The sequence below is a fragment of the Hippocampus bargibanti genome, linkage group LG13 (assembly GCF_051943395.1).
Source record: "Hippocampus bargibanti isolate YZ-2025 linkage group LG13, ASM5194339v1, whole genome shotgun sequence".
Taxonomy (NCBI): Eukaryota; Metazoa; Chordata; class Actinopteri; order Syngnathiformes; family Syngnathidae; genus Hippocampus; species Hippocampus bargibanti.
In genome coordinates this window covers 20,175,859-20,202,736 of record NC_142746.1, presented here as the reverse complement: position 1 = coordinate 20,202,736, position 26,878 = coordinate 20,175,859, and the positions used below count along the sequence as shown (strand labels likewise).

Here is a 26,878-nt window from a genome sequence, read left to right as displayed (position 1 = left end):
ATTATTATTATTATTATTATTATTATCCATACATATTGGTTTATACAGTGCTTTAATCACAGCTGAAGCTGGAACAAAGAGCTAATATGAAAAAAAGGGAAATGGTGCCCCCGTGTGGAAGTGAAAAAACATTGCTAGAGGTCTGGTCAGCGCTTTATCTGCATCCAAGCAAGAAAAAAAAAACAAATCGAACTATTTCGGGAATGGCGCTCGGCCGTTATATTTTCAATTCCCGAATACATTTGTGAATGGCAGTGAATGACAAAATATCAATGGCGGATAAGTAAAGTTCCTGAAAGCTCGTGATGTGTACTCTTGCGTACTTTGTGTGGGAAGTACACTTTTATTTTTGATTGACAGTCGCGTGACACCTCTGTGTCTCTTTCTCGCCAGGTTAATGTGACCAGAGAGGACTCGCCCAACGGAGAAGCCGTCTACCTGCGCAGTCTCGGCAAGGGCGACTGGTTCGGAGAAAAGGCGCTGCAAGGGTTCGTTGATAGCTAATGACGCTGCCTCTTTCCATTTCGCTCAACTCTTCCGTTTCGATTTCTGTCACCGTCAGCCGCATTTTCCATTGCCCCCATTGCCTGGCACATCTCACATTTATTCTCTCTAATTTGCCATCCCACTTCCGCCTGTCTCTTATGGTAACGTAGTTTGTGTTTATTTAGCTTTTTTTGGGGGGGTGTTGTTTACTCCGCTTGACAGGTGTGAATGTTTTGAAATGCGACAGGCGAGCCGGGGCACTCGATGATGGTGTTGAAGTGGAAATGTAGGGTTGGAGATGATGGCACTTTCCAAATCTTTTTTTTTTTAAAGCTAGCTCACGCTCTTAAATGCTTCAAATAGGCTGATTTTGTTTTGTTTTTGCTATTGGGGATGGCACATAGGCCCAATTCTTAACCAAATGTATGACAAAAACAGAAATATTGACATACGTCTTGTTAATATCTCAAACTTTTCATAATGTTTATGTCAAAAGATCCAATGTCCAATACTCAACAAGAAAAGTATTTGTTGTTGTATGTTTAAATGTTGCAGTTTGTCCTGCTTATCATCACAAATCCACAAAAAAAAAAATATATCGATCTAGCTATCAAGCTATTTATCTACCTAGTTATCTATCGACCTCGCTAGCTAGCCAGCCAGTCAGCTAGCTAGCTAGCTAGCTAGCCAGCCAGCCAGCTAGCTAGCTAGCCAGCCAGCCAGCTAGCTAGCTCTCTCTGTCTCTCTCTCTGTCAATCTATGAATATCTAGCTATCTATCTACCTCGCTATCTATCCTAGCTAGCTATCTCGCCAGCTAGCTAGCTAGTGCTCTCTCTCTCTCTCTCTCTCTCTCTCTCTCTCTCTCTCTCTCTCTCTCTCTCTCTCTCTCTCTCTCTCTCTCTCTCTCTCTCTCTCTCTGTCAATATCAATCTATTGATCTAGCTATCTAGCTATCAGCTATCTATCTAGCTAGCTATCTATCAACCTAGCTAGCTCGCCAGATAGCTAGCTTGCTCTCTCTTTCTCTCTCTCTATCAACCTATCGATCTAGCTATCTACCTCGCTATCTATCAACCATGCTAGCTAGCTCGCAGCGAGCTAGCTTGCTCTCTCTCTCTCTCTCTCTCTCTCTCTCTCTCTCTCTCTCTCTCTCTCTCTCTGTGTCTCTCTATCAATCTAGCTATCTAGCTATCCAGCTATCTATCAACCTAGCTAGCGAGCTCGCCAGCCAGCTAGCGAGCTCTCATTCTCTCTCTGGCTATCATCTAGCTATCTGTCAACCTAGCTAACTAGCTCGCCAGCCAGGTACCTAGCTAGCTGGGCAGCCAGCAAGCTCTCGCTCTCTCTCTCTCTGTCTATCAATCTAGCTATCTATCTCTCTACCTAGCTGTCTATCTACCTAGCTATCTATCAACCAAGCTAACTAGCTGGCCGGCCAGCTAGCTAGCTCTCTCTCTCACTATGGGGCTACTCTAGTGATACAAAATCTCTACTTGTGGTAGAAGCACTCACGCATGCCCGGCGAAGCACCAGATTGTGTCTACTTGAAGCCTCGAGTGCTGCACGGCCACTGCAAATACTCTGAGTCATATCACAAACACTTTTGTCTTGAAGAACACTTACCTTTAAGTACAATAAATAATAAATTTGGTCTGGCGCAGATGGTCGGAGCTCTGAAAGCTATTTTTACTCAACTGGCTCTTTCCCGCTCATGCTTTTTTCTTCTTTTTTTCCCCCCCTCATTTTTACACTGCCCACCCCTACTTGAGAAGTAAGTTAAAATGAAACGGGAGAGGTATGAAGAAGCACATTTGAGAAGAGAGGAGTGAAGTCATGAAGCAGGTAATTGTAAAAAAAATAGAGGATGTCACCCTCTTGTGGTCAGTCATGCTACTGCAAAAATTAGCTCATCAAATCCTTTTGAAATTTTTTTTTTGAAAATTGGCTTTTTATACTATGAAAAACAACATTTTAATAAATAATCATTTCAATATAAACTGTTATAGCCAGTGGGTAAACAATGTATGTAAAATATAGCGGATTTTAAACTAAGTTGGGGTGGGGGTTGTTCGTGTTTGCCAAATGTCAACATTATTTGCATATTTGAAAGCCCAACTCTAGTTTTATACAGTATTTCCAACACCGGCCTTAATGTAATACTACACCTTGAAATCATAACACTAGTTTGAAAGCCTACTTTGAAACACCAACCCTACTCGCAAATCCTAATTTGGAGCCCCAACCATTTTAAATCCGATTTTGACACCCTAATCCTAATTTTAAACCCAACCTAACCTAATTTTGAAACCCTAACCCTACTTTGAAACCCCAATCCAATTTTCGAACCCTAATTTGAAGTACGTACTTACCTGAGTTTAACACCCCACTTTGAAACCGCAATCCAATTTTAGAGGCGTAATCTGGAACACTAACTCTGGATTTCAACCCTACTTTGAAACCCCAATCCAATTTTGGAAGCCTAATTTGATGTATTAACCTAAATTTACTAGCCTGCGTTGAAACCCCAATCTTATTTTGGAAGGATAATATGAAACCCCAACCCCAGTTTTCAACCTTACTTTGAAACCCAAATCCAATTTTGGAACCCTAATTTGAAGTATTTCATTTGGGTGTGAAACAACCATTTTATTTGGAGCCATCTTTCAAATACAAACTTGTATAATAATAATAATAATAATATTAATAATAATAATAATAATAATAATAATAATAATAATAATAATAATTATCTCATCTCATCTCATCTCATCTCATTATTATTATTATTATTTTTATTATTATTATTATTGAACATCGGGAGAATAGTCAACACAATGGCTCGCCGACATCAACTGCCACCCCATCAGGCCCCGCCTCTTAAAGGCAAATACATGTAATGCACACACTCCAATGCATGTTTTATTTTCTTAGATTCATATTGTACCTATTTATGACCATAAAATAGCACATTTTAAACCAACTGTGACTGACCAATCTTGGGTTAATCATTTTCTAAATACGTTTTACATGGAAAATAACTGCAATGTGTTAAAACTAAAAATCGATGTTCTTACACCATTGTTCTCCCAAAATGCAATTTCAAAAGGAGCGCGTCTAAAAAGATCATCTCGTCATTTGTTTATTCACACAACTTCATCTCCATGCCGCAATCACGACACCGTGATTATCATTTTTTTATTGTGCCGAGAGCCCCTTTTGTCCGCTGCGTCGTCTTGAGCTTTGATGGCTTCGTCTCGGCCAAATGTAAATGTCGGCGGATGACGGCCATCTTGCAAGGCAGGCGTTTCATTAGCAAGTTAACGATGTGTCGGTGTATGAAAAACCAACCCCCCCCCCCCCCCCTTTCACAAGGGTTTCTCTTGTCTTGACCAGCATTTCCGTCCTTTCATCTGCGAAGAGAATCAAAGTGAGTTGTCCGGCGAATGGCGACAGTTTGTGTTTGTGTGCGTGAGCGCTTTTAAATACAATTAGATTGTAATCCAATTAGCTTACATTTATTTATTTATGTATTCATTCATTCATGTATTCATTTATTTACCTATTCATTCAATGATTTATGTATGTATTGATGTGTTTTTATGTTTGTTTGTTTTTGTTTATTTACATATTTAAATATTTATTTAAATATTTATTTATTTGTTTATCTGTTTGTTTGTTTATTTGTTTGTTTTTTGTTTACATATTTATTTAGTCACATATATTTGTTATTTATTTACATATTTATGTATTTATTTATTTATTTGTTGGGTTGTTTGTTTATTTACATATGTATATATTTATGTAATTGTTTATGTTTTTGTTTTTTTGTTTTTATTTAGTCACATATATATTTTTGTATTTATTTACATATGTATTTATTTATTTATTTATTTGTGGGGTTGTTTATTTATTTATCTGTTTGTTTATTTATTTATTTATTCACGCATCTATTTATGTATTTATTTTTTGTTTGTTTATCGTTTTCATTATTTATTTATTTATTTATTTGCTTATTTGTTTATTTACATATTTGTTTATTCATTTATGTATCTATTCATTCATTCAATGATTTATGTATTTATTGATGTGTTTTTACGTTTGATTGTTTGTTTTTGTTTATTTACATATTTAAATATTTATTTAAATATTTATTTGTTTATCTGTTTGTTTGTTTATTTGTTTGTTTTTTTGTTTATTTACATATTTATTTAGTCACATATATTTGTTATTTATTTACATATTTATTTATTTATTTGTTGGGTTGTTTCTTTATTTACATATGTATATATTTATGTAATTGTTTATTTATGTTTTTGTTTGTTTTTTTTGTTTTTATTTAGTCACATATATATTTTTGTATTTATTTACATATGTATGTATTTATTTATTTATTTGTGGGGTTGTTTATTTATTTATCTGTTTGTTTATTTATTCACGCATCTATTTATGTATTTATTTTTTGTTTGTTTATCGTTTTCATTTTTTATTTATTTATTTATTTGCTTATTTGTTTATTTACATATTTGTTTATTCATTTATGTATCTATTCATTCAATCATTTATTTATGTATTTGTTGATGTTGTATTTGTATTTATATTTTTGTTTATTTATTTAGCTCATTTCAGCTGTATTTATTGAACACTTAAAATCTATCCATCACTGACTAGCTTTATAGGCAGCTAACTTGCTAGATAGCTAACTACCTGTCAAGCTAACTAGCGCTCTAGCTAATTATATATGGACAATAGCTCTCTCTGTCTGTCTTTCTCTCTCTCTAATTCTCTCTCTCCCTCGAACAAGCTTGATAGATAGCTAACTTGGTAGATAGATAGATACCTCCAAGCTATCTAGCTAAGTAGATAGATACTCTCAGCTCATTTCAGCTGTATTTATTGAACACTTAAAATCTATCCATCACTGACTAGCTTTATAGGCAGCTAACTTGCTAGATAGCTAACTACCTGTCAAGCTAACTAGCGCTCTAGCTAATTATATATGGACAATAGCTCTCTCTGTCTCTCTCTCTCTCTAATTCTCTCCCTCGAACAAGCTTGATAGATAGCTAACTTGGTAGATAGATAGCTACCTCCAAGCTATCTAGCTAAGTAGATAGATAGTCTCAGCTCATTTCAGCTGTATTTATTGAACACTTAAAATCTATCAATCACTGTCTAGCTTTATTGACAGCTAACTTGCTAGATAGCTAACTACCTGTCAAGCTAACTAGCTAAGTAAATAGATACTCTTTGCTCATTTCAGCTGTATTTAAAACAATTTAAAAACAACCATCACTCTACACAAAGTGCTGTACATGGAGCATGAAACAACAAGTAGGGAGCACAATAACAGGAAAACTTAAAATCAAGTTTCATGCTGAGTGAAAAACCAAAGAATGGGCAGCGAGGGACTTGCCCTAATGTGTGGAATAATGATGTCCAAACTTGTTTCACCTTGATTGATTTTCTGCCCCTTCGATTCTGCCGCGAAAGGCCCAAAGCGCCCTCAGTATTTGGCAGCAGAGTGGAGTACAAATCACTTGTTGCATGCTCATGTTGCCGTTTGGCCCGCGTGGCGAGGTTACGTGCTTGTATATTATTTTTATAGCCCTTTTCCCAGGACAGTAGATCGCTGTTAAATTACCAGGTGAATTCCCGCCCTCTCCATCAGTAATCAACACCCCCCCCCACCCCCCCAGTGACTGCAAAAGAACATTCTTCACCACTTTTAGCATCTGAGCTAATATGTAAGTACACGGTGTATATGTTCTAGGCTAATTAAAAAGCACCTTGTTTGTTTTGGTTAGCTTAGTGGCTAACTTCAGCCTCCAAAGTGCGCAAATGACGGATACGCTTGCGGACCTTGTCAACGCACCGGCGCACTATGTTGGGGAACGCGTGTCATGAGACGCAAATGAACCCTGAAAGGACAACCGACGCCTCCACACAAGTAGTTTTGGGACACTTTAACTCATTTTTATTGGTGTTTTGCATTTGACTAAAAATATCAGCCTGCGCGTTTTGTGGTATTTTAGATGCTATAAAACGTTTTTCTGATGTCAGTTAGGAAACAAAAAAATGGTGTCGGTTGTCCTTTAAGGTCACGTAGGTTGGATTCATGCTTATGTAAGCATTATTTCGAGACATGCGTCCCTCGGCCTTGTTGTGCCTCGTCGTCGTCATGGCGATTAAGGCATGGAGTACTTCAAATTTGAAGGGGTTTGGGGTGGCGATTGAGCTCACGTAACAGATTGTGGATATCATTAGCTTCCGCTCATTAGCATTGAAAATACGAGGCCCGGTTTGATGTATTTGTTTAGAAAATGAAGTGTGATTTGGAAACGATATGATTAATTCAAAATACTTTTTAAAATTTACAGTCAGATGGCACTTCATTAGACACAAACTAATTACTTCCAGCATTCTTTTTTTTATCTCTTTTAATTTTTTTCAATCTTTGTTTTTGAGTCGCACTGTCAGATATCATTATAGTCATAATTTTAAGATATAGTTATTAATAGAGGTAAGATCTGAGTTACGACCGGGTTCCGTTCCGACAAAACGGTCGCAAGTCAATGGGGTTGTAAGTCGAAATCCATTCAAAATGGCCGACGTTTACAGGACAGGATAGCATACGATGTCCACCTGTTGTTGTTAAGCAACATTTTCTATTGAATACTATTATATACCAAACTGTTTACACTTCATTTATACATTTTATAACTTTTAGTATCATTTTTATTACTATATAACTGTACCTGTAATGTATACAAAACTGTTTCCTGTATAGTTCATTTATAAATGTTATACTTACCCTGCTCTCCCTGCTAACGGCCAGAAGAGGTGGGGGGGTCTGGCAGTCGTGGTCGTAAGTACGGGTGGTCGTAACTCGCACCAGTCGTAACTCGGATGTTACCTGTATAGTATTTCAGACGATTATTCCGTTAAGATGGTGTGGTATTCCAGTTATTGTATTTCATAGTATGACCAATTCAAATGCAATTTTATATGTTGTAAATATTGTAATTTAATTATTTACATTTTATAGAAATCTCTATATTTTTTCTTTCTTTTTATGAATTTTATTGAATGCATAATTAGAACATATATCATATATCTATCTAGCTACATTGACAGCTTGATAGCTGAGCATGGAATATCACCAGTTTGATTTGCTTTTGCGGCCCGAATAAAATGATGTGGTGGGCCACATTTGGTCCCTGAGCCTTGACTTGGACACCTGTGGTCCAGGGCTACGTTCACCAAAGCTCACTTTAAATGTTTAGATTATAGAAATAAACAAATAAACAAATAAAGAAATGAATAAACAAACAAACTAATAAATATAATATAATATAAATATGAACTAATAAATAAATTTAAATTAATACATATAAATAAATATACCAGCACTGTTTTTGATTGGAAGGAATGTCGGTGCTATTATACTGTCATCATCGTTGGACCTCTCTGGTGCGGTTGTGTTTTTTTTTGCGCTTGTCAAGGGCAGCATTTTCACAGCCCTGCTTTGTTCAGCGGAAAGGTCAGAGCCCCGATGCATATGTGAAACTGTCGCGACTTGGAATTGAAGCGGATTTACGGTGTTTTGAATCACATTATTTGTTATTTAGTTGTTGTTTTGACTTCAAGATGGCGCCGCGAGAGTAGCTGCCTGTATTTTTGTTTTTCTACTTCTTCCTTTCCTTTCCTCTTACACTCATCACTTTGCTGCTGTGAAATGTCAATTTATCCACAAGGCTAATCCAATGCAACGCCTGATTCCCAAAGATGTCAGACAGCGTTAAAATTCACAATTCACTCCCTTATTTTTATATCACCTTGAAAATAGAAAACTAAGTCCTGTCATAAAGTTGTCCATGTGCCCCCCCCCCCCCCGCCCCTGCCCACTAGCACCCTGATCCATCAACTGTTAAAACACCCCCCATCCCCCGATCAAAACTCACCAGCTGTGACCTTTATTCGTAGTGTACGGAATGCGTTATGGGAGTGGTAGGGGTGGGGGGGATGCGGTACTGAGTGCGCCAGGAGTAGGAGGAGAAGTACCATCATTGAAATAGGCTGCCATAAGTTACGCAGAGACACATTGAGTGATGGACTGTACGCACCGGAGCAAAGCTGAAACCCTTCAAATGTCCAAATAATGGCCTGACGGGATGTCAATCCGAGAGTTAGCTTGTCTTTTTTGGCAGCGCATTTCTTTTTTTAATTTTATTACCTTATCTGAGGATTTTTACGGTTTAGCCGTTTGTTACCGATGGCTTGTTGGAACACCGATTCGGAGGATTCGTGCGACTGGAGCAATTCGTCGGATGAGGAATGCCAATCAGATGATGGGTTGGACTTCAAATATGAGCAAGTGTCACGTTTGATATCAATGTGTGACTTAGCTTCTACATTTGATGATCAATTGAGGGCAGCGGTGTCAAACTCATTTGAAATGGTGGGCCACATATAGATGGCAAGTGGGCCGGGCCATTAAAATGATACCGTACATGCTATAAATAATCCAAATATCATGTATTTCATGGGTTTTGGTGTATTCTGCCATGGTATTCCTCATCAGGCTAATATTAGCATGAGCGTGTGGCTCGTCGGGACGTACAAGTTCAGTTGCCTTCAACATGCATCGTTTAACAAAGTCGCCATCAGAATACGGCGTTGATGCTAATGCTATTTGGCTAGCAATTAGATAGCTGGCTTTTGTACTGAATTATTTTTATTTATTTTTAAATATATATATTTATTTATACTGGCTGTTAGCTGGATAGCTTTTGGCTATCTATTAGCTATGTATTAGCTAGCTAGCTTTCTATCTATTTGAGTTACTTCCGGGTTGAGTGAACGCTGGCGCGTGTGGCTGCCGCTGCTTACCCATAGAAAAACGTATCCTGTGACTGGAAAGTGACCTTGAGAGTTTTGAAAGGCGCTTATGAAATGACATGTGTTATTATTAAAACCACCCCTGTTTTTTTTCTACGTTGATCGAAACATCACCACTATGCCCCCCTAGTGGACAATCCTTGAATTTCAGCTCATTAAATATGAATTCCATGTCGTTTGTGCATTTCTTCCACTTCCTGCGGGCCTGATCAAACATGCTTGGGGGCCGGTTCTGGCCCGCGAGCCGTAAGTTTGACACCCGTGATTTAGGGTGAATGGAGCGTGAACGTTTTTACGCGTTCTAAACTGGCTAATTGTGTTTTTTATTTTCTTACAGGGAGGATATCAGGACTGCCAATGTTATCGCAGCAGAGGCTGTCACCTGCCTCGTCATTGATCGAGAGTGAGTATCCGTCAAATTTGACAACAATTTTATTTACATTTTATTTTATTTTATTTTATTTACTTTACTTTTGGGGGCACTTTGATACCCTTTAAAATCGAATAAATGTGGTGAGTTGGACGGTTGAATGGATTGAGATGTCACCATTCATGTCAATGGAAAAGAGAAGTGGCGAGAGGATGCATCCTTGGGGTGCCCCGTTGTTAATGATGCATGTTGGTGATGATGACGCTGATGCTAAGGTGAAACGTACCGCAGTCTTCAAGGAAAGTAACGTACAGTAAAGTCTCGTTATATCGATATTCAAGGGAGTCCGAAAAAATATCGATATAACCGGGACTATCGATATATCCGACCCTGTTTGCATGTAATTTTCTCCGTGCGTGCATAGAAATAGTATCGATATAACCGGGACTATCGATATATCCGATATTGATATAACGAGACTTTACTGTACGTGAAAATTCTCTTTCCGTTCTTGTGATCGGAACAATTTCCATACAAGATCCGATCGGATCTCTTGACGAAAGAACATGTTTTGCCTCTCATATTGCTTGTTACACATCCAGTTATGAATATGATTCAAAGAGTTCTGAAGAGGAAAGCATACATTTTTGCAATCGATTAAAGAATTTATTCCGTGCCATTTTGAGGCAACATTGGGGGGAAATGTATCACCAAAAAAGTAGCAGAAAATGGCAACCAAGCTCTGTGTGAGGAGTTAATCAGCCCGTTTCCACAGGCTGATTAATTCCTTACACGGAGCTTTGTCGCCCTCTTCTGCCTCTTTTTTGGTGCTACACAAAGTTTTCAGACCAGCCAAGTACAGCCAAATGCATTGCCGTGATGGAAAGAAGGCTATATATAATGTGTCCTTTTTTCGGTCAGGGGCGTTCCTTCAGTGACGTAACGTACGGACTCGTCACAAGACTTCCGGAATATTCAGTGCGAGTCTTAAAACGTAAAATGTAGCTATATGCGGTGGAATCTTTGTAAAATACGCTCATTTGAAGTCATGAGAGGCCATTTTACAAATTATGGACACAACTTGTCCGGAGACGTCGGTTGTCCTTTAAATATAATTGTTTTTTTTTTGGGGCCTGAAAGGAAAGTAATGCTTTGCTATGAGGATCGGCACCGAGAGGACAGGTGTAGGAATTCCGAATACGAGAATAAACCAGCAGTGGGAGGGAATGGGGGCGGGGCGTTTAGGCGCTGTTTGTTGTTTTGATTGCCACGGAGCATAAGCGTATTCCTCATGTTTATTGACCCTGAAAGAAGCCCCGACATCTGAGAGAACGGTTTATCCGAGGTGTGTTAAGTCTTGTGGTGGGAAATAAACGAAGTGGTTGACGGGGGGGGTGCAGGCGGGGTATCGTCTTACCAAGGGCCCAGCTGTGGAATATAGTGGACGCGAATGAGCCTTACTCGGCGCTAACGGTGTGGATAATGAGAGTCATTTGGCACAGGTGACGACTGTTGCCTTTCGCTCTCTGCCTGTCGTTCAAACGAGTGTTTGATTGTTTCTCAACCTGCCGAGAGATATTTTTGTGTGTTTTTTGTTGTTGTTTTTTTTCGACTCCCATTTTGCCCGTGTGCGTTTATTGCCGCTGTGAGTGAAAACAAGAAGCGGGCCATTAACGGGGGAGGGAAATGGCACTATGACGGTGAGAGAATGCTCTCAGCAGGTGTCTTACATTTTTGGCGTGACAGCTTAATGAGACCTGAGTACAATTGTGTTTTTTTTTTGTGTGTGTGACCATATATTGTTTTTTTTGTTTTTCGCCTTTTCAATTGTTTGAAAACAGCCGAGCAGAAGGAAAAGATAACGCCAGGACTGCAACTAGGGAGGGTATGATTTGTATGACGGTTTGGGGAAATTTGTGTGTATTATTTATTTATGTATTTATTTATTTATTTATTTATTTATTTATTTATGTGTTTATTTATTTGATTATTTATTTATTTATTTTTGTAAGGTTGTGTATTATGAAAATAGTGCTTATTATAAGGTTTAATTTTCATAAATTTGATGTTTGTAAGACGAAAAGTTTGTAAGATAAGGTGTTTGTAAGTTCAGGTCTCACTGTATTTATAAATGTTTCCATACATAAGGTGCACCGCATTATAAGGGGCACCTTCAATGAATGCACATATTTTAAAATATTTTCCATACAGAAGGATTTTGACATCCGAAAAACGGATTTTATGTGCAAATACACATAAAATCTGTTTTTCGGATGTCAAAATCACGCTGTTGACGGCCAGGATTTTTAATTTTTATTTATTTATGTATTTATGTATGTATTTATTTATTCCCCTTTATTTGATTGCAGTTCGTTTAAGCACCTGATTGGAGGCTTGGAGGACGTTTCCAGCAAAGGCCACGAGGACGTCGATGCCAAAGCCAAGTAAGATATCCTGATGGATTCGCATATTGTATGTTATTACAGTAAAGTCTCGTTATATCGATATCGGATATATCGATACTACCGCTTATTACGATACTATTTCTATGCACGCACAGAGAAAATTACATGCAAACAGGGTCGGATATATCGATAGTCCCGGTTATATCGATATTTTTTCGGACTCCCTTGAATATCGATATAACGAGACTTTACTGTACTTTATTTAAAAAAAACTCCATTTTGACAAATGCCAGGAGTTTGACGCCAGCTATTTGATGATAAACCCCATAAGAAAAATGTATTAATGGTTCAATGTGGCTAACGCAAAGCTGACATTGCTCAAACCCGACGTGTGCATTAATGGACCATTAAAAATAAAAGTTTCACATGCGCAAGCATAAGGCATCACTGTACCTTTAGCTCTGCCGCATAACAACATATGGTTGAAAACTGGGGAAGAAAAGCAGAGAGAGGACCTGCAACACGGTGTTGCCGTCGCCATGGAAACAAGAGAATATCAATTCAGAAGTCATAAGGCACCCTTGGCTATGAGTTATGAGTACAAAAAAAAAACCTGCCTTTATAAAGATTTAATTAACGGCGACACAAAGGTGTAAATACGCCGTGTCAACTATTATGAGCAGAGGCCGGCCGGTATTTGACACCTTTTACCATCAGTAAAATATGAATTGATATAGTTTCCGTAATTGTACATATTTATCGGTAGGGGTTGACTGTGTCAATAAGAAATACAAAGATGCACACACACACACACACACATACACACGCACACACACACACACACACACACACACACACACACACACAAATATATATCTATATCTAGCTATATAAATGATCAGTTTTTATGATTTAAACATTTCCATATTTTAAGAATATATACACTACAGCCCAAATCATCGCCAGAACATGTCAAACTTTATACAGTGATACCTTGGCTTACGAACTTAATGGGTTCCCAGAAAATGTGTGTAAGGCGAAAAGTGTGTTTTCCAAACATTAATTTCCCATAAGAAACCATTAAAATGAGAATAATCCATTCCCAGGTCCCCATTAAACATCATTTTCTACTAAATAAGCCTTAAAACTACACAAAATATACCTTATTTTATGTATCATAAATGTGCTATGGTATTGTAATGAAAGAAATAAACAGTATTGTTTAATAAAGTCATTTTATTGACCTTTGTGATGGTCGTTGATGGCTTGATGGAATGGACATTACATTTTATTTCAAGTGGCCGGTTTCCTCAGCATTAAACCCTTGATGAGAAACCTAGCCTTCTTCTTCTTCATCAATTAAACAAGGACATGTTTACTGGGTTTGGGTTGATGCTAAGGTGCCAGAAAATGACTAAAGGAATCCACGTAAGCGTTAAGAATGCACTTTTAATCTAGGCCAGACAATATCGGCTTGCTCCCTGAGGTTATCAGTTGATTCCTGTTCGTCATGGAGATCAGAATAGAGCAATGATGCCCTCTGTAGGTCACTTGTGGAAATATGAAATATGAACCCGTGTCTTGTCTGTTGGTGTAATTGAGGTTAATCATTCTGACCTTTCACAATAAAACCATAATGGCCTTTTTTTTTTGGTTGAGCTTTTTTTTGTGTATATTTTGGGTCACCCTAAAATGATGAAGAGATTTGTTACGAGCGCTAATAATAATAATAATAATAATAATAATAATAATAATAATAATAATAATAATACATTTAATTTATAAGCACCTTTCAAAACTCTCAAGGACACTTTACAGTCACAGGATATTTTTTTCTGCGGGTGAGCAGTGGCAGCCACACATGCCAGCGTTCACTCAACCGGGAAGTAACTCAACTAGATAGAAAGCTAGCTGGCTAATAGATACAGTAATAATAATAATAAGTTTCATTGATAAGCGCCTTTCAAAACCCTCAAGGACACATTACAGTCACAGTATATTTTTTTCTGCGGGTGAGCAGTGGCAGCCACACATGCCAGCGTTCACTCAACCCGGAAGTAACTCAACTAGATAGAAAGCTAGCTGGCTAATAGATACAGTAATAATAATAACAAGTTTCATTTATAAGCGCCTTTCAAAACTCTCAAGGACACTTTACAGTCACAGGATATTTTTTTCTGTGGGTGAGCAGCGGCAGTCACACGCGCCAGCGTTCACTCAACCCGGAAGTAACTCAAATAGATAGAAAGCTAGCTAGCTAATAGATACAGTAATAATAATAATAATACGTTTCATTTATAAGCACCTTTCAAAACTCTCAAGGACACTTTACAGTCACAGGATATTTTTTTCTGTGGGTGAGCATCGGCAGCCACACGCGCCAGCGTTCACTCAACCCGGAAGTAACTCAAATAGATAGAAAGCTAGCTAGCTAATAGATACAATAATAATAATAATAATACGTTTCATTTATAAGCGCCTTTCAAAACTCTCAAGGACACTTTACAGTCACAGGATATTTTTTTCTGTGGGTGAGCATCGGCAGCCACACGCGCCAGCGTTCACTCAACCCGGAAGTAACTCAAATAGATAGAAAGCTAGCTAGCTAATAGATACAGTAATAATAATAATACGTTTCATTTATAAGCGCCTTTCAGAACTCTCAAGGACACTTTACATACAGTCACAGGATATTTTTTTCTGCGTAATAAACACAAGTTCCAATTTCAGCTTCAAATTTTGAGCCTTGCAAACAACTGACTCGCATGTTTACTGCCTGAGGAATACTAAACTCTCTGATCCGAATCCTGATCTGATGAAACTCGATCAGGATCAAACAATAATCCGAAAAACACAGGCAGGCGTGATGGGATGAAGGATGGACATGTGGAAAGAATTCCAACACGGGTGGATTGGGCGTTTGGGTTGCCAGATGTCCGGCGTTGTTGTTTCCTCTTGCCTTAAATGCTGTGTAAGGAATTAATCAGCCTGTGGAAACGGGTTGATTAATTCTTTACACGGAGCTTTGTCGCAATTTTCTGCCTCTTTTTTGGTTGCTACATTTCCCCCCCAATTGCCTCAAAATGGCCCTGAATAAATTATTTAATCGATTGCAAACATGTATGCTTTCCTCTTCAGAACTATTTGAATCATATTCATAAACTGGATGTGTAACAATAAAGCATATTCTCCGAATCTGAAGCCATTGTTTTGATTCTCCTGAAATGCAAGACGTCTTGGTGTGACATCACGAACAAGGGGGCGGGACCTTCTGAAACTGCTCACTTCCGGGTTAATTTTTTTTTGCAGATTTTGGACACTAAATCATTTTTATTGGTGTTTTACATTTGACTAAAAATATCATACTGCGTGTTTTAGGTATTTTAGATGCTATAAAACGTTTTTCTGATGTCAGTTAGGAAACAAAAAAGTGATGTCCTTTAAGGATAGATTATTCCCGGATAATCCTTTTGAGATTTGAAAACAAATGAGGCAAAATCGGAGGTGGATTATATTGTTTTTCATCATCCGTCTCTTGCCTAATCCCATTTTCTTGTCTTGTCAGGTACGAAGCTGAGAATGCTTTTTTCTTCAATCTCAATCTGGCCGATTTCAACATCATCGACACTCTGGGGGTTGGCGGCTTTGGTCGTGTGGAACTGGTAAGAACCCCCCTTTCTTACCCTTATTTTGTGACTCCATTTTGTTGACGCCATCTTGTACTTCAACACTTTTTTTTACGTTATCTCTCGTCAGGTTCAGCTCAAAAGTGACGAGAACAAAACTTTTGCCATGAAGATCCTCAAGAAACGGCACATTGTCGACACCCGACAGCAGGAGCATATTCGCTCGGAGAAACTCATCATGCAGGAGGCCCACTCGGATTTTATTGTTCGGTATGAACGTCATTTAACACATTTAAGTCTTATATGCAATATGGCTTGGCTATAGTACATTAAAGTACTATGAAAAAAATAGGCCTACTTTCCTTCAAGCATGATATAATAATAATAATAATAATAATAATAATAACAATAATAATAATAATAATAATAATAATAATACAGTACATTTCATTTATAAGCGCCTTTCAAAACTCTCAAGGTCACTTTACAGTCACAGGATCCACACTCGCCAGCGTTCACTCAACCTGGAAGTAACTCAAATAGATAGAAAGCTAGCTAGCCAATCGATGGCCAACAGATACCTAGCTAGATAGCCAGCCAGCTAGATAGTGAATAGATAGCTAGCTAGCTAGCCAGCCATCTAGATAGTAAATAGATAGCTAGCTAGCCAGCCAGATTGCTAGCTAACTAGCCAGCCCTTGCTAATAGATAGCAAATAGCTAGCAAATGATAATAATAAGCTAATAGATAGCAAATAGCTAGCAAATGATAATAATAATACTAATAATGATACTAATAATACTACATATAATTTACAAGCGCCTTTCTGCGGGTGAGCAGCGGCAGCCACACGCGCTAGCGTTCACTCAACCTGGAAATAACTCAAATAGATAGAAAGCTAGCTAGCCAATCGATAGCCAACAGATACCGAGCTAGATAGTGAATAGCCAGCCAGATAGCTAGCTAGCCAGCCAGAGCTAATAGATAGCAAATAGCTAGCAAATGATAATAATAATACTCATACTAATAATAATACATTTAATTTATAAGCGCCTTTCAAAAGTCATTCATCGCCAGACGATGTGCAAAAAATGTGTCCACTCCAGTGCCAGGGTTATTGTCATCGTCACTTGAATTCCAGGATTCACAGAATATTGAGTTCAAGAAAATATTTGTCAGAATTTTAGGGACCTTGGAACGGATTAGGGCATTCACATGGAAAATGCGTCTCAATTTACACATTTTCTAGTTCAGAATGTATTTTCTTCCTGAGCCAATTCCTTTCATAAGTTGACTGCAGAGTTGGAAGCATCCATTTGATGCACCTTTTTTGGGTGCCATTTTGGTGTTTGGCAGCCATTTTGAAACCCATCTACTGTGTGTTTATAGACTCTATCGAACGTTCAAGGACAGCAAGTATCTCTACATGCTGATGGAAGCATGCTTAGGAGGAGAACTGTGGACCATTCTCCGAGACAGGTATGTTTTTTTTGTAACTAAATACAGGTAATATCCAACTTACGACCGAGTTCCATTCCGACCAAACGGTCGTAAGTCGAAATGGTCGTAAGTCGAAATCCATTCAAAATGTTGAATAGAGACTCGGAGGCTAAATGACTCACATACTCCCCCTCTTAAAATGTTAATAATAGGGTTTGGAGGTCGTGGTCGTAAGTACGGGTGGTCGTAAGTCGAGCAGGTCGGAAGTCGGATGTTACCTGTGCTGTATGTCTCTCTTGACACAAGTTTGCTGTCAAAGTAAACATAAAACGATGATATTGTTTTCTGATGGGGAAACGCCGTAGAATACAGCCCAGCACGTAGACAGACAAGATAATGACACCTTAAGACACATATTCTTTATCCTCTACAAAAAACAACCAATATCGCTGGATTATTTACAGTAAATATTTTTAACTCATTCACTGCCATTCACAAATTTATTTGGGAATTGAAAATATGACGTGGAGTGCTTTTTCCGAATTTGTTTGGGTTTTGTTTTTTCATGCTTGGGTGCCGATACAGCGCTGTCCATGGCCTCTGGCAATGTGTAATCTTTTCCACAAGGGGGCAGCATTTCCCCTTTTTCTATGTTAGCGCTTTGTTCCAGCTTCAACTGTTGTTAAAGCGCTATATAAACCAATATGTATGTATTGCATTGTATTTCAAGCTCATATACCTCCAGACCCGTATAATTTAGGAATTAACACTTTTTTACTGATGAATTAACACTTTTTTTCTGTTTAAAGAAGAAAGTCTAAGGTTTCTAACGCTTTCTTGAATGTTTATGTAGTCCTAAAACTCAATATTCTGTAGGTCCTGGATTTTAAGTGACAATGACAAAAGCCCTGGCACTGGAGTGGACACATTTTTGCACATGTCTGGTGGTGAATGAGTTAAAATGTGATTGTTCAGTTTTTTTTCCTCACAAAAAAATAAATAAAACATTCAGCATTCTTTTTTATTATATCATCAATGGAAGACTGGAACAGATTAATGGCATCCCCATTCATTTGAATGGGGAAACATGATTTGACATGCATTTTTTCGACTCACAACTGCAGTTACGGAACAAATGAATTATTAATCATCTATTGGCAACGCCATTATGTAAATTATTGTATTCTCTCGCTTTCTCCAGGGGTTCATTCGAGGATTCGACAACCAGGTTTTACACAGGCTGCGTGGTGGAAGCCTTCGCCTACCTACATTCCAAAGGCATCATCTACAGAGACCTCAAACCGGAGAACCTTATCCTGGACCACAGGGGTTATGCTAAACTAGTAGGGACTCCTTTGAGACGCTCATTGTCATGATTCTCTTTTCCGCTAGCTTAAAACTGTCTTCTCGTTAGGTGGATTTCGGTTTTGCCAAGAAAATCGGTTTTGGGAAGAAAACGTGGACTTTCTGCGGGACGCCCGAATATGTAGCGCCCGAGATCATCCTGAACAAGGGCCACGATATCTCCGCTGATTACTGGTCGCTCGGAATTCTCATGTTTGAGCTGCTGACTGGCAGGTACTGTGATACCTCGGTTTACGAACTCCTTGGCTTACGAACTTTTCGGCTTACGAACGTTAAATTTATGAACATTTTACCTTGGCATACAAACTATTTTTCAGGATACACACGGAGCGCCACAATGAGTGATGTGTCGTTCGCGAACGAGCCCGGTCTCCTGACAAGAAAATGGCAGCCGACTGTTTTTGTCCTCTATTCCCCGCCCCCAGTCTTCGGTTAAAGCCTTGTGATTGGTCAAGAACGCAGCAGTGAAGGGAGTTGGTTGAAACATTAAAGAGACAGGCAGACTGGATAGAAAACAGTGACATTTGGACTTGTTTCAACCTTGATAGTTCAAAGGCACAGTGTAGACTGCAAGGTTAAAATATACCTGAATACTTGATAAACAGAACACAATTGATGAGGAACTAGGTAAAATTATCACAGAGAAAGCACCTACAAGGGATCATTCCTCAAGATGGTGAAAGAAGAAGGCTAAGTACTCCATTCCATCAAGCCATCAATGACCATCACAAAGGTAAATAAAACGACTTTATTATACCGCATAGTTTCTTTCTCTAATTATAATACCAAAACACATTTATTATACATAAAATTAACTATATTTTGGGTAGTTTTAAGGCTTATAAAATTAGAAAGTAGAAAATTATGTTTTATGAGGACCTGGGAATGGATTATTCTCATTTTAATAGTTTCCTATGGGAAATTAATTTTTGGGATACACACTTTTCGCCTTACACACTCTGTCTGGGAAGCAATTAAGTTCGTAAGCCAATGTATCACTGTATACAGTTTTTGGGATCAGAAACCAATACTCATCTTGTCAAGTTTAACACGTCCGGGTGTGATTCCTAGCCCCCCGTTTTCCGGCCCTGATCCAATGAAGACTTACAACATCATCCTGAGAGGCATCGACATGATCGAATTCCCAAAGAAAATTACCAAAAATGCTGCCAACTTAATCAAAAAGCTATGCAGGTGAGTGTTTGGTTGTTTTGGAATTTTGGACGTTGGATTTGGTTGCCGTGTCAACCCATGCGTTGTCTTTGCAGGGATAATCCTTCCGAACGACTGGGAAACTTGAAAAATGGTGTCAAAGACATCCAAAAGCACAAGTAAGCTTTTTGATTCAATTTAGATTCCCCCCGAATGACCGCGTTTTTTTATTGAATATGAAAAACTAACGCGACTACATATAAATATACATATATACACTACTGCTGTACAAGGACAGAAAAAATACAAATAGAAAAACAACCGCAAATGAATATTACAGTGCTGTACAAGGACATCAAAGATGATAATACAATGAAATACATCAAAAACAAAAATGCCTCACACGAATCCAAAGACAAAGATTAAAATGTCTTTTAAGGACCGTCTCATGACGATGTACAGTCAGGTGTTTTTAGGCCCAAAAAAACGACCATGTATAGTAAGGCGTTTTTAGCCGAAAAAAACGACCATGTATAGTAAGGCGTTTTTAGCCCAAAAAAATGAACTTGTATAATAAGGCGTTTTTAGCCCCAAAAAACGACCATGTATAGTAAGGCGTTTTTAGCCCAAAAAAATGACCATGTATAGTAAGGCGTTTTTAGCCGAAAAAAAACGACCATGTATAGTAAGGCGTTTTTAGCCCAAAAAAATGAACTTGTATAATAAGGCGTTTTTAGCCGAAAAAAACGACCATGTATAGTAAGGCGTTTTTAGCCCAAAAAAAACGACCATGTATAGTAAGGCGTTTTTAGCCCAAAAAAAAAACGACCATGTATAGTAAGGCGTTTTTAGCCGAAAAAAACGACCATGTATAGTAAGGCGTTTTTAGCCCAAAAAAACGACCATGTATATATAGTAAGGCGTTTTTAGCCGAAAAAAACGACCATGTATAGTAAGGCGTTTTTAGCCCAAAAAAACGACCATGTATATATAGTAAGGCGTTTTTAGCCGAAAAAAATGACCATGTATAGTAAGGCGTTTTTAGCCGAAAAAAATGGCCATGTATAGTAAGGCGTTTTTAGCCGAAAAAAATGACCATGTATAGTAAGGCGTTTTTAGCCCAAAAAAAAAACGACCATGTATAGTAAGGCGTTTTTAGCCGAAAAAAACGACCATGTATAGTAAGGCGTTTTTAGCCCAAAAAAACGACCATGTATAGTAAGGCGTTTTTAGCCGAAAAAAACGACCATGTATAGTAAGGCGTTTTTATCCGAAAAAAATGACCATGTATAGTAAGGCGTTTTTAGCCCCAAAAAAATGACCATGTATAGTAAGGCGTTTTTAGCCCAAAAAAAACGACCATGTATAGTAAGGCGTTTTTAGCCGAAAAAAAACGACCATGTATAGTAAGGCGTTTTTAGCCCCAAAAAACGACCATGTATAGTAAGGCGTTTTTAGCCCCAAAAAATGACCATGTATAGTAAGGTGTTTTTAGCCGAAAAAAATGACCATGTATAGTAAGGCGTTTTTAGCCCAAAAAAAAAATGACCATGTATAGTAAGGCGTTTTTAGCCGAAAAAAATGACCATGTATAGTAAGGCGTTTTTAGCCCAAAAAAACGACCATGTATAGTAAGGCGTTTTTAGCCGAAAAAAAACGACCATGTATAGTAAGGCGTTTTTAGCCGAAAAAAATGACCATGTATAGTAAGGCGTTTTTAGCCGAAAAAACGACCATGTATAGTAAGGCGTTTTTCTCCAAAAAAAAAAAACGACCATGTATAGTAAGGCGTTTTTAGCCCAAAAAAAACGACCGTTTTTAGCTGAAAAAAACGACCATGTATAGTAAGGCGTTTTTAGCCCAAAAAAAACGACCATGTATAGTAAGGCGTTTTTAGCCGAAAAAAAAAACGACCATGTATAGTAAGGCGTTTTTAGCCGAAAAAAAACGACCATGTATAGTAAGGCGTTTTTAGCATAAAAAAACACCATGTATAGTAAGGCGTTTTTAGCCCAAAAAAAATGACCATGTATAGTAAGGCGTTTTTAGCCCCAAAAAAATGACCATGTATAGTAAGGCGTTTTTAGCCCAAAAAAAACGACCATGTATAGTAAGGCGTTTTTAGCCGAAAAAAAACGACCATGTATAGTAAGGCGTTTTTAGCCCCAAAAAACGACCATGTATAGTAAGGCGTTTTTAGCCCCAAAAAATGACCATGTATAGTAAGGTGTTTTTAGCCGAAAAAAACGACCATGTATAGTAAGGCGTTTTTAGCCCAAAAAAAAAACGACCCTGTATAGTAAGGCGTTTTTAGCCGAAAAAAACGACCATGTATAGTAAGGCGTTTTTAGCCCAAAAAAACGACCATGTATAGTAAGGCGTTTTTAGCCGAAAAAAAACGACCATGTATAGTAAGGCGTTTTTAGCCGAAAAAAATGACCATGTATAGTAAGGCGTTTTTAGCCCCAAAAAAATGACCATGTATAGTGAGGTGTTTTTAGCCGAAAAAAACGACCATGTATAGTAAGGCGTTTTTAGCCGAAAAAAAACGACCATGTATAGTAAGGCGTTTTTAGCCGAAAAAAAACGACCATGTATAGTAAGGCGTTTTTAGCCCAAAAAAAACGACCATGTATAGTAAGGCGTTTTTAGCCCCAAAAAATGACCATGTATAGTAAGGTGTTTTTAGCCGAAAAAAATGACCATGTATAGTAAGGCGTTTTTAGCCAAAAAAAACGACCATGTATAGTAAGGCGTTTTTAGCTGAAAAAAACGACCATGTATAGTAAGGCGTTTTTAGCCCCAAAAAAATGACCATGTATAGTAAGGTGTTTTTAGCCGAAAAAAACACCATGTATAGTAAGGCGTTTTTAGCCCCAAAAAAATGACCATGTATAGTAAGGCGTTTTTAGCCGAAAAAACGACCATGTATAGTAAGGCGTTTTTCTCAGAAAAAAAAAAACGACCATGTATAGTAAGGCGTTTTTAGCCGAAAAAAACACCATGTATAGTAAGGCGTTTTTAGCCGAAAAAAATGACCATGTATAGTAAGGCGTTTTTAGCCCAAAAAAACGACCATGTATAGTAAGGCGTTTTTAGCCGAAAAGAACGACCATGTATAGTAAGGCGTTTTTAGCCCCAAAAAAATGACCATGTATAGTAAGGCGTTTTTAGCCGAAAAAAACGACCATGTATAGTAAGGCGTTTTTAGCCGAAAAAACGACCATGTATAGTAAGGCGTTTTTAGCCCAAAAAAAACGACCGTTTTTAGCTGAAAAAAACGACCATGTATAGTAAGGCGTTTTTAGCCCAAAAAAATGACCATGTATAGTAAGGCGTTTTTAGCCGAAAAAAACGACCATGTATAGTAAGGCGTTTTTAGCCGAAAAAACGACCATGTATAGTAAGGCGTTTTTAGCCCAAAAAAAACGACCGTTTTTAGCTGAAAAAAACGACCATGTATAGTAAGGCGTTTTTAGCCCAAAAAAATGACCATGTATAGTAAGGCGTTTTTAGCCCAAAAAAACGACCATGTATAGTAAGGCGTTTTTAGCCGAAAAAAATGACCATGTATAGTAAGGCGTTTTTAGCCGAAAAAAACGACCATGTATAGTAAGGCGTTTTTAGCTGAAAAAAACGACCATGTATAGTAAGGCGTTTTTAGCATAAAAAAACACCATGTATAGTAAGGCGTTTTTAGCCCAAAAAAAATGACCATGTATAGTAAGGCGTTTTTAGCCCCAAAAAAATGACCATGTATAGTAAGGCGTTTTTAGCCCAAAAAAAACGACCATGTATAGTAAGGCGTTTTTAGCCGAAAAAAAACGACCATGTATAGTAAGGCGTTTTTAGCCCCAAAAAACGACCATGTATAGTAAGGCGTTTTTAGCCAAAAAAAACGACCATGTATAGTAAGGCGTTTTTAGCTGAAAAAAACGACCATGTATAGTAAGGCGTTTTTAGCCCCAAAAAAATGACCATGTATAGTAAGGTGTTTTTAGCCGAAAAAAACACCATGTATAGTAAGGCGTTTTTAGCCCCAAAAAAATGACCATGTATAGTAAGGCGTTTTTAGCCCAAAAAAACGACCATGTATAGTAAGGCGTTTTTCTCAGAAAAAAAAAAACGACCATGTATAGTAAGGCGTTTTTAGCCGAAAAAAACACCATGTATAGTAAGGCGTTTTTAGCCGAAAAAAATGACCATGTATAGTAAGGCGTTTTTAGCCCAAAAAAACGACCATGTATAGTAAGGCGTTTTTAGCCGAAAAAAACGACCATGTATAGTAAGGCGTTTTTAGCCCCAAAAAAATGACCATGTATAGTAAGGCGTTTTTAGCCGAAAAAAAACGACCATGTATAGTAAGGCGTTTTTAGCCGAAAAAAACGACCATGTATAGTAAGGCGTTTTTAGCCCAAAAAAAACGACCGTTTTTAGCTGAAAAAAACGACCATGTATAGTAAGGCGTTTTTAGCCCAAAAAAATGACCATGTATAGTAAGGCGTTTTTAGCCGAAAAAAACGACCATGTATAGTAAGGCGTTTTTAGCCGAAAAAAACGACCATGTATAGTAAGGCGTTTTTAGCCCAAAAAAAACGACCGTTTTTAGCTGAAAAAAACGACCATGTATAGTAAGGCGTTTTTAGCCCAAAAAAATGACCATGTATAGTAAGGCGTTTTTAGCCCAAAAAAACGACCATGTATAGTAAGGCGTTTTTAGCCGAAAAAAATGACCATGTATAGTAAGGCGTTTTTAGCCGAAAAAAACGACCATGTATAGTAAGGCGTTTTTAGCTGAAAAAAACGACCATGTATAGTAAGGCGTTTTTAGCATAAAAAAACACCATGTATAGTAAGGCGTTTTTAGCCCAAAAAAAATGACCATGTATAGTAAGGCGTTTTTAGCCCCAAAAAAATGACCATGTATAGTAAGGCGTTTTTAGCCCAAAAAAAACGACCATGTATAGTAAGGCGTTTTTAGCCGAAAAAAAACGACCATGTATAGTAAGGCGTTTTTAGCCCCAAAAAACGACCATGTATAGTAAGGCGTTTTTAGCCCCAAAAAATGACCATGTATAGTAAGGTGTTTTTAGCCGAAAAAAACGACCATGTATAGTAAGGCGTTTTTAGCCCAAAAAAAAAACGACCCTGTATAGTAAGGCGTTTTTAGCCGAAAAAAACGACCATGTATAGTAAGGCGTTTTTAGCCCAAAAAAACGACCATGTATAGTAAGGCGTTTTTAGCTGAAAAAAAACGACCATGTATAGTAAGGCGTTTTTAGCCGAAAAAAATGACCATGTATAGTAAGGCGTTTTTAGCCCCAAAAAAATGACCATGTATAGTGAGGTGTTTTTAGCCGAAAAAAACGACCATGTATAGTAAGGCGTTTTTAGCCGAAAAAAAACGACCATGTATAGTAAGGCGTTTTTAGCCGAAAAAAAACGACCATGTATAGTAAGGCGTTTTTAGCCCAAAAAAAACGACCATGTATAGTAAGGCGTTTTTAGCCCCAAAAAATGACCATGTATAGTAAGGTGTTTTTAGCCGAAAAAAATGACCATGTATAGTAAGGCGTTTTTAGCCAAAAAAAACGACCATGTATAGTAAGGCGTTTTTAGCTGAAAAAAACGACCATGTATAGTAAGGCGTTTTTAGCCCCAAAAAAATGACCATGTATAGTAAGGTGTTTTTAGCCGAAAAAAACACCATGTATAGTAAGGCGTTTTTAGCCCCAAAAAAATGACCATGTATAGTAAGGCGTTTTTAGCCGAAAAAACGACCATGTATAGTAAGGCGTTTTTCTCCGAAAAAAAAAACGACCATGTATAGTAAGGCGTTTTTAGCCGAAAAAAAACACCATGTATAGTAAGGCGTTTTTAGCCGAAAAAAATGACCATGTATAGTAAGGCGTTTTTAGCCCAAAAAAACGACCATGTATAGTAAGGCGTTTTTAGCCGAAAAGAACGACCATGTATAGTAAGGCGTTTTTAGCCCCAAAAAAATGACCATGTATAGTAAGGCGTTTTTAGCCGAAAAAACGACCATGTATAGTAAGGCGTTTTTAGCCGAAAAAAAACGACCATGTATAGTAAGGCGTTTTTAGCCCAAAAAAAACGACCGTTTTTAGCTGAAAAAAACGACCATGTATAGTAAGGCGTTTTTAGCCCAAAAAAATGACCATGTATAGTAAGGCGTTTTTAGCCGAAAAAAACGACCATGTATAGTAAGGCGTTTTTAGCCGAAAAAAACGACCATGTATAGTAAGGCGTTTTTAGCCCAAAAAAAACGACCGTTTTTAGCTGAAAAAAACGACCATGTATAGTAAGGCGTTTTTAGCCCAAAAAAATGACCATGTATAGTAAGGCGTTTTTAGCCCAAAAAAACGACCATGTATAGTAAGGCGTTTTTAGCCGAAAAAAATGACCATGTATAGTAAGGCGTTTTTAGCCGAAAAAAAACGACCATGTATAGTAAGGCGTTTTTAGCTGAAAAAAACGACCATGTATAGTAAGGCGTTTTTAGCCGAAAAAAAAACGACCATGTATAGTAAGGCGTTTTTAGCCGAAAAAAAACGACCATGTATAGTAAGGTGTTTTTAGACCCAAAAAACGACCATGGATGGGAACATGTCCCATAGCAGATAAAACAGGCATGTAGCTCAGTGGTATAGTGCATGTTTTGCATCCTTTGCATGTATGATGTCCAGGTTCAAACCCCATCGTTTACCTTTTGTGTCTTTGCAAATTTCTCAGTTGTGGGACTATTAAAGACTTGCTTCTGATGGAAAAAAAAAAACGTTTTTAGTCTAAAAAAACGACCATGTATAGTAAGGCGTTTTTAGCCGAAAAAAAACGACCATGTATAGTAAGGCGTTTTTAGCCGAAAAAAACGACCATGTACAGTAAGGCGTTTTTAGCCGAAAAAAATGACCATGTATAGTAAGGCGTTTTTAGCCCAAAAAAACGACCATGTATAGTAAGGCGTTTTTAGCCCAAAAAAACGGCCATGTATAGTAAGGCGTTTTTAGCCGAAAAAAATGACCATGTATAGTAAGGCGTTTTTAGCCCCAAAAAATGACCATGTATAGTAAGGTGTTTTTAGCCGAAAAAAATGACCATGTATAGTAAGGCGTT

General features: G+C 37.7%; 1 protein-coding gene across 2 annotated transcripts in view; it reads left to right on the top strand.

Annotated features, from left to right (window-relative positions):
• The window catches only part of LOC148889669 (cGMP-dependent protein kinase 1), a 121,799-nt gene that overhangs the window by 87,644 nt on the left and 7,277 nt on the right, over positions 1-26,878 (top strand). For both annotated transcript variants that reach the window (XM_089011898.1, XM_089011900.1), the window contains 10 exons: positions 394-488; positions 9,724-9,789; positions 12,126-12,200; positions 15,727-15,823; positions 15,918-16,057; positions 17,177-17,266; positions 18,429-18,570; positions 18,642-18,805; positions 19,664-19,786; positions 19,861-19,923. In XM_089011898.1, coding sequence (XP_088868024.1) covers positions 394-488; positions 9,724-9,789; positions 12,126-12,200; positions 15,727-15,823; positions 15,918-16,057; positions 17,177-17,266; positions 18,429-18,570; positions 18,642-18,805; positions 19,664-19,786; positions 19,861-19,923 — 1,055 coding nt within the window. The remainder of the gene's footprint in view (positions 1-393; positions 489-9,723; positions 9,790-12,125; positions 12,201-15,726; positions 15,824-15,917; positions 16,058-17,176; positions 17,267-18,428; positions 18,571-18,641; positions 18,806-19,663; positions 19,787-19,860; positions 19,924-26,878) is intronic.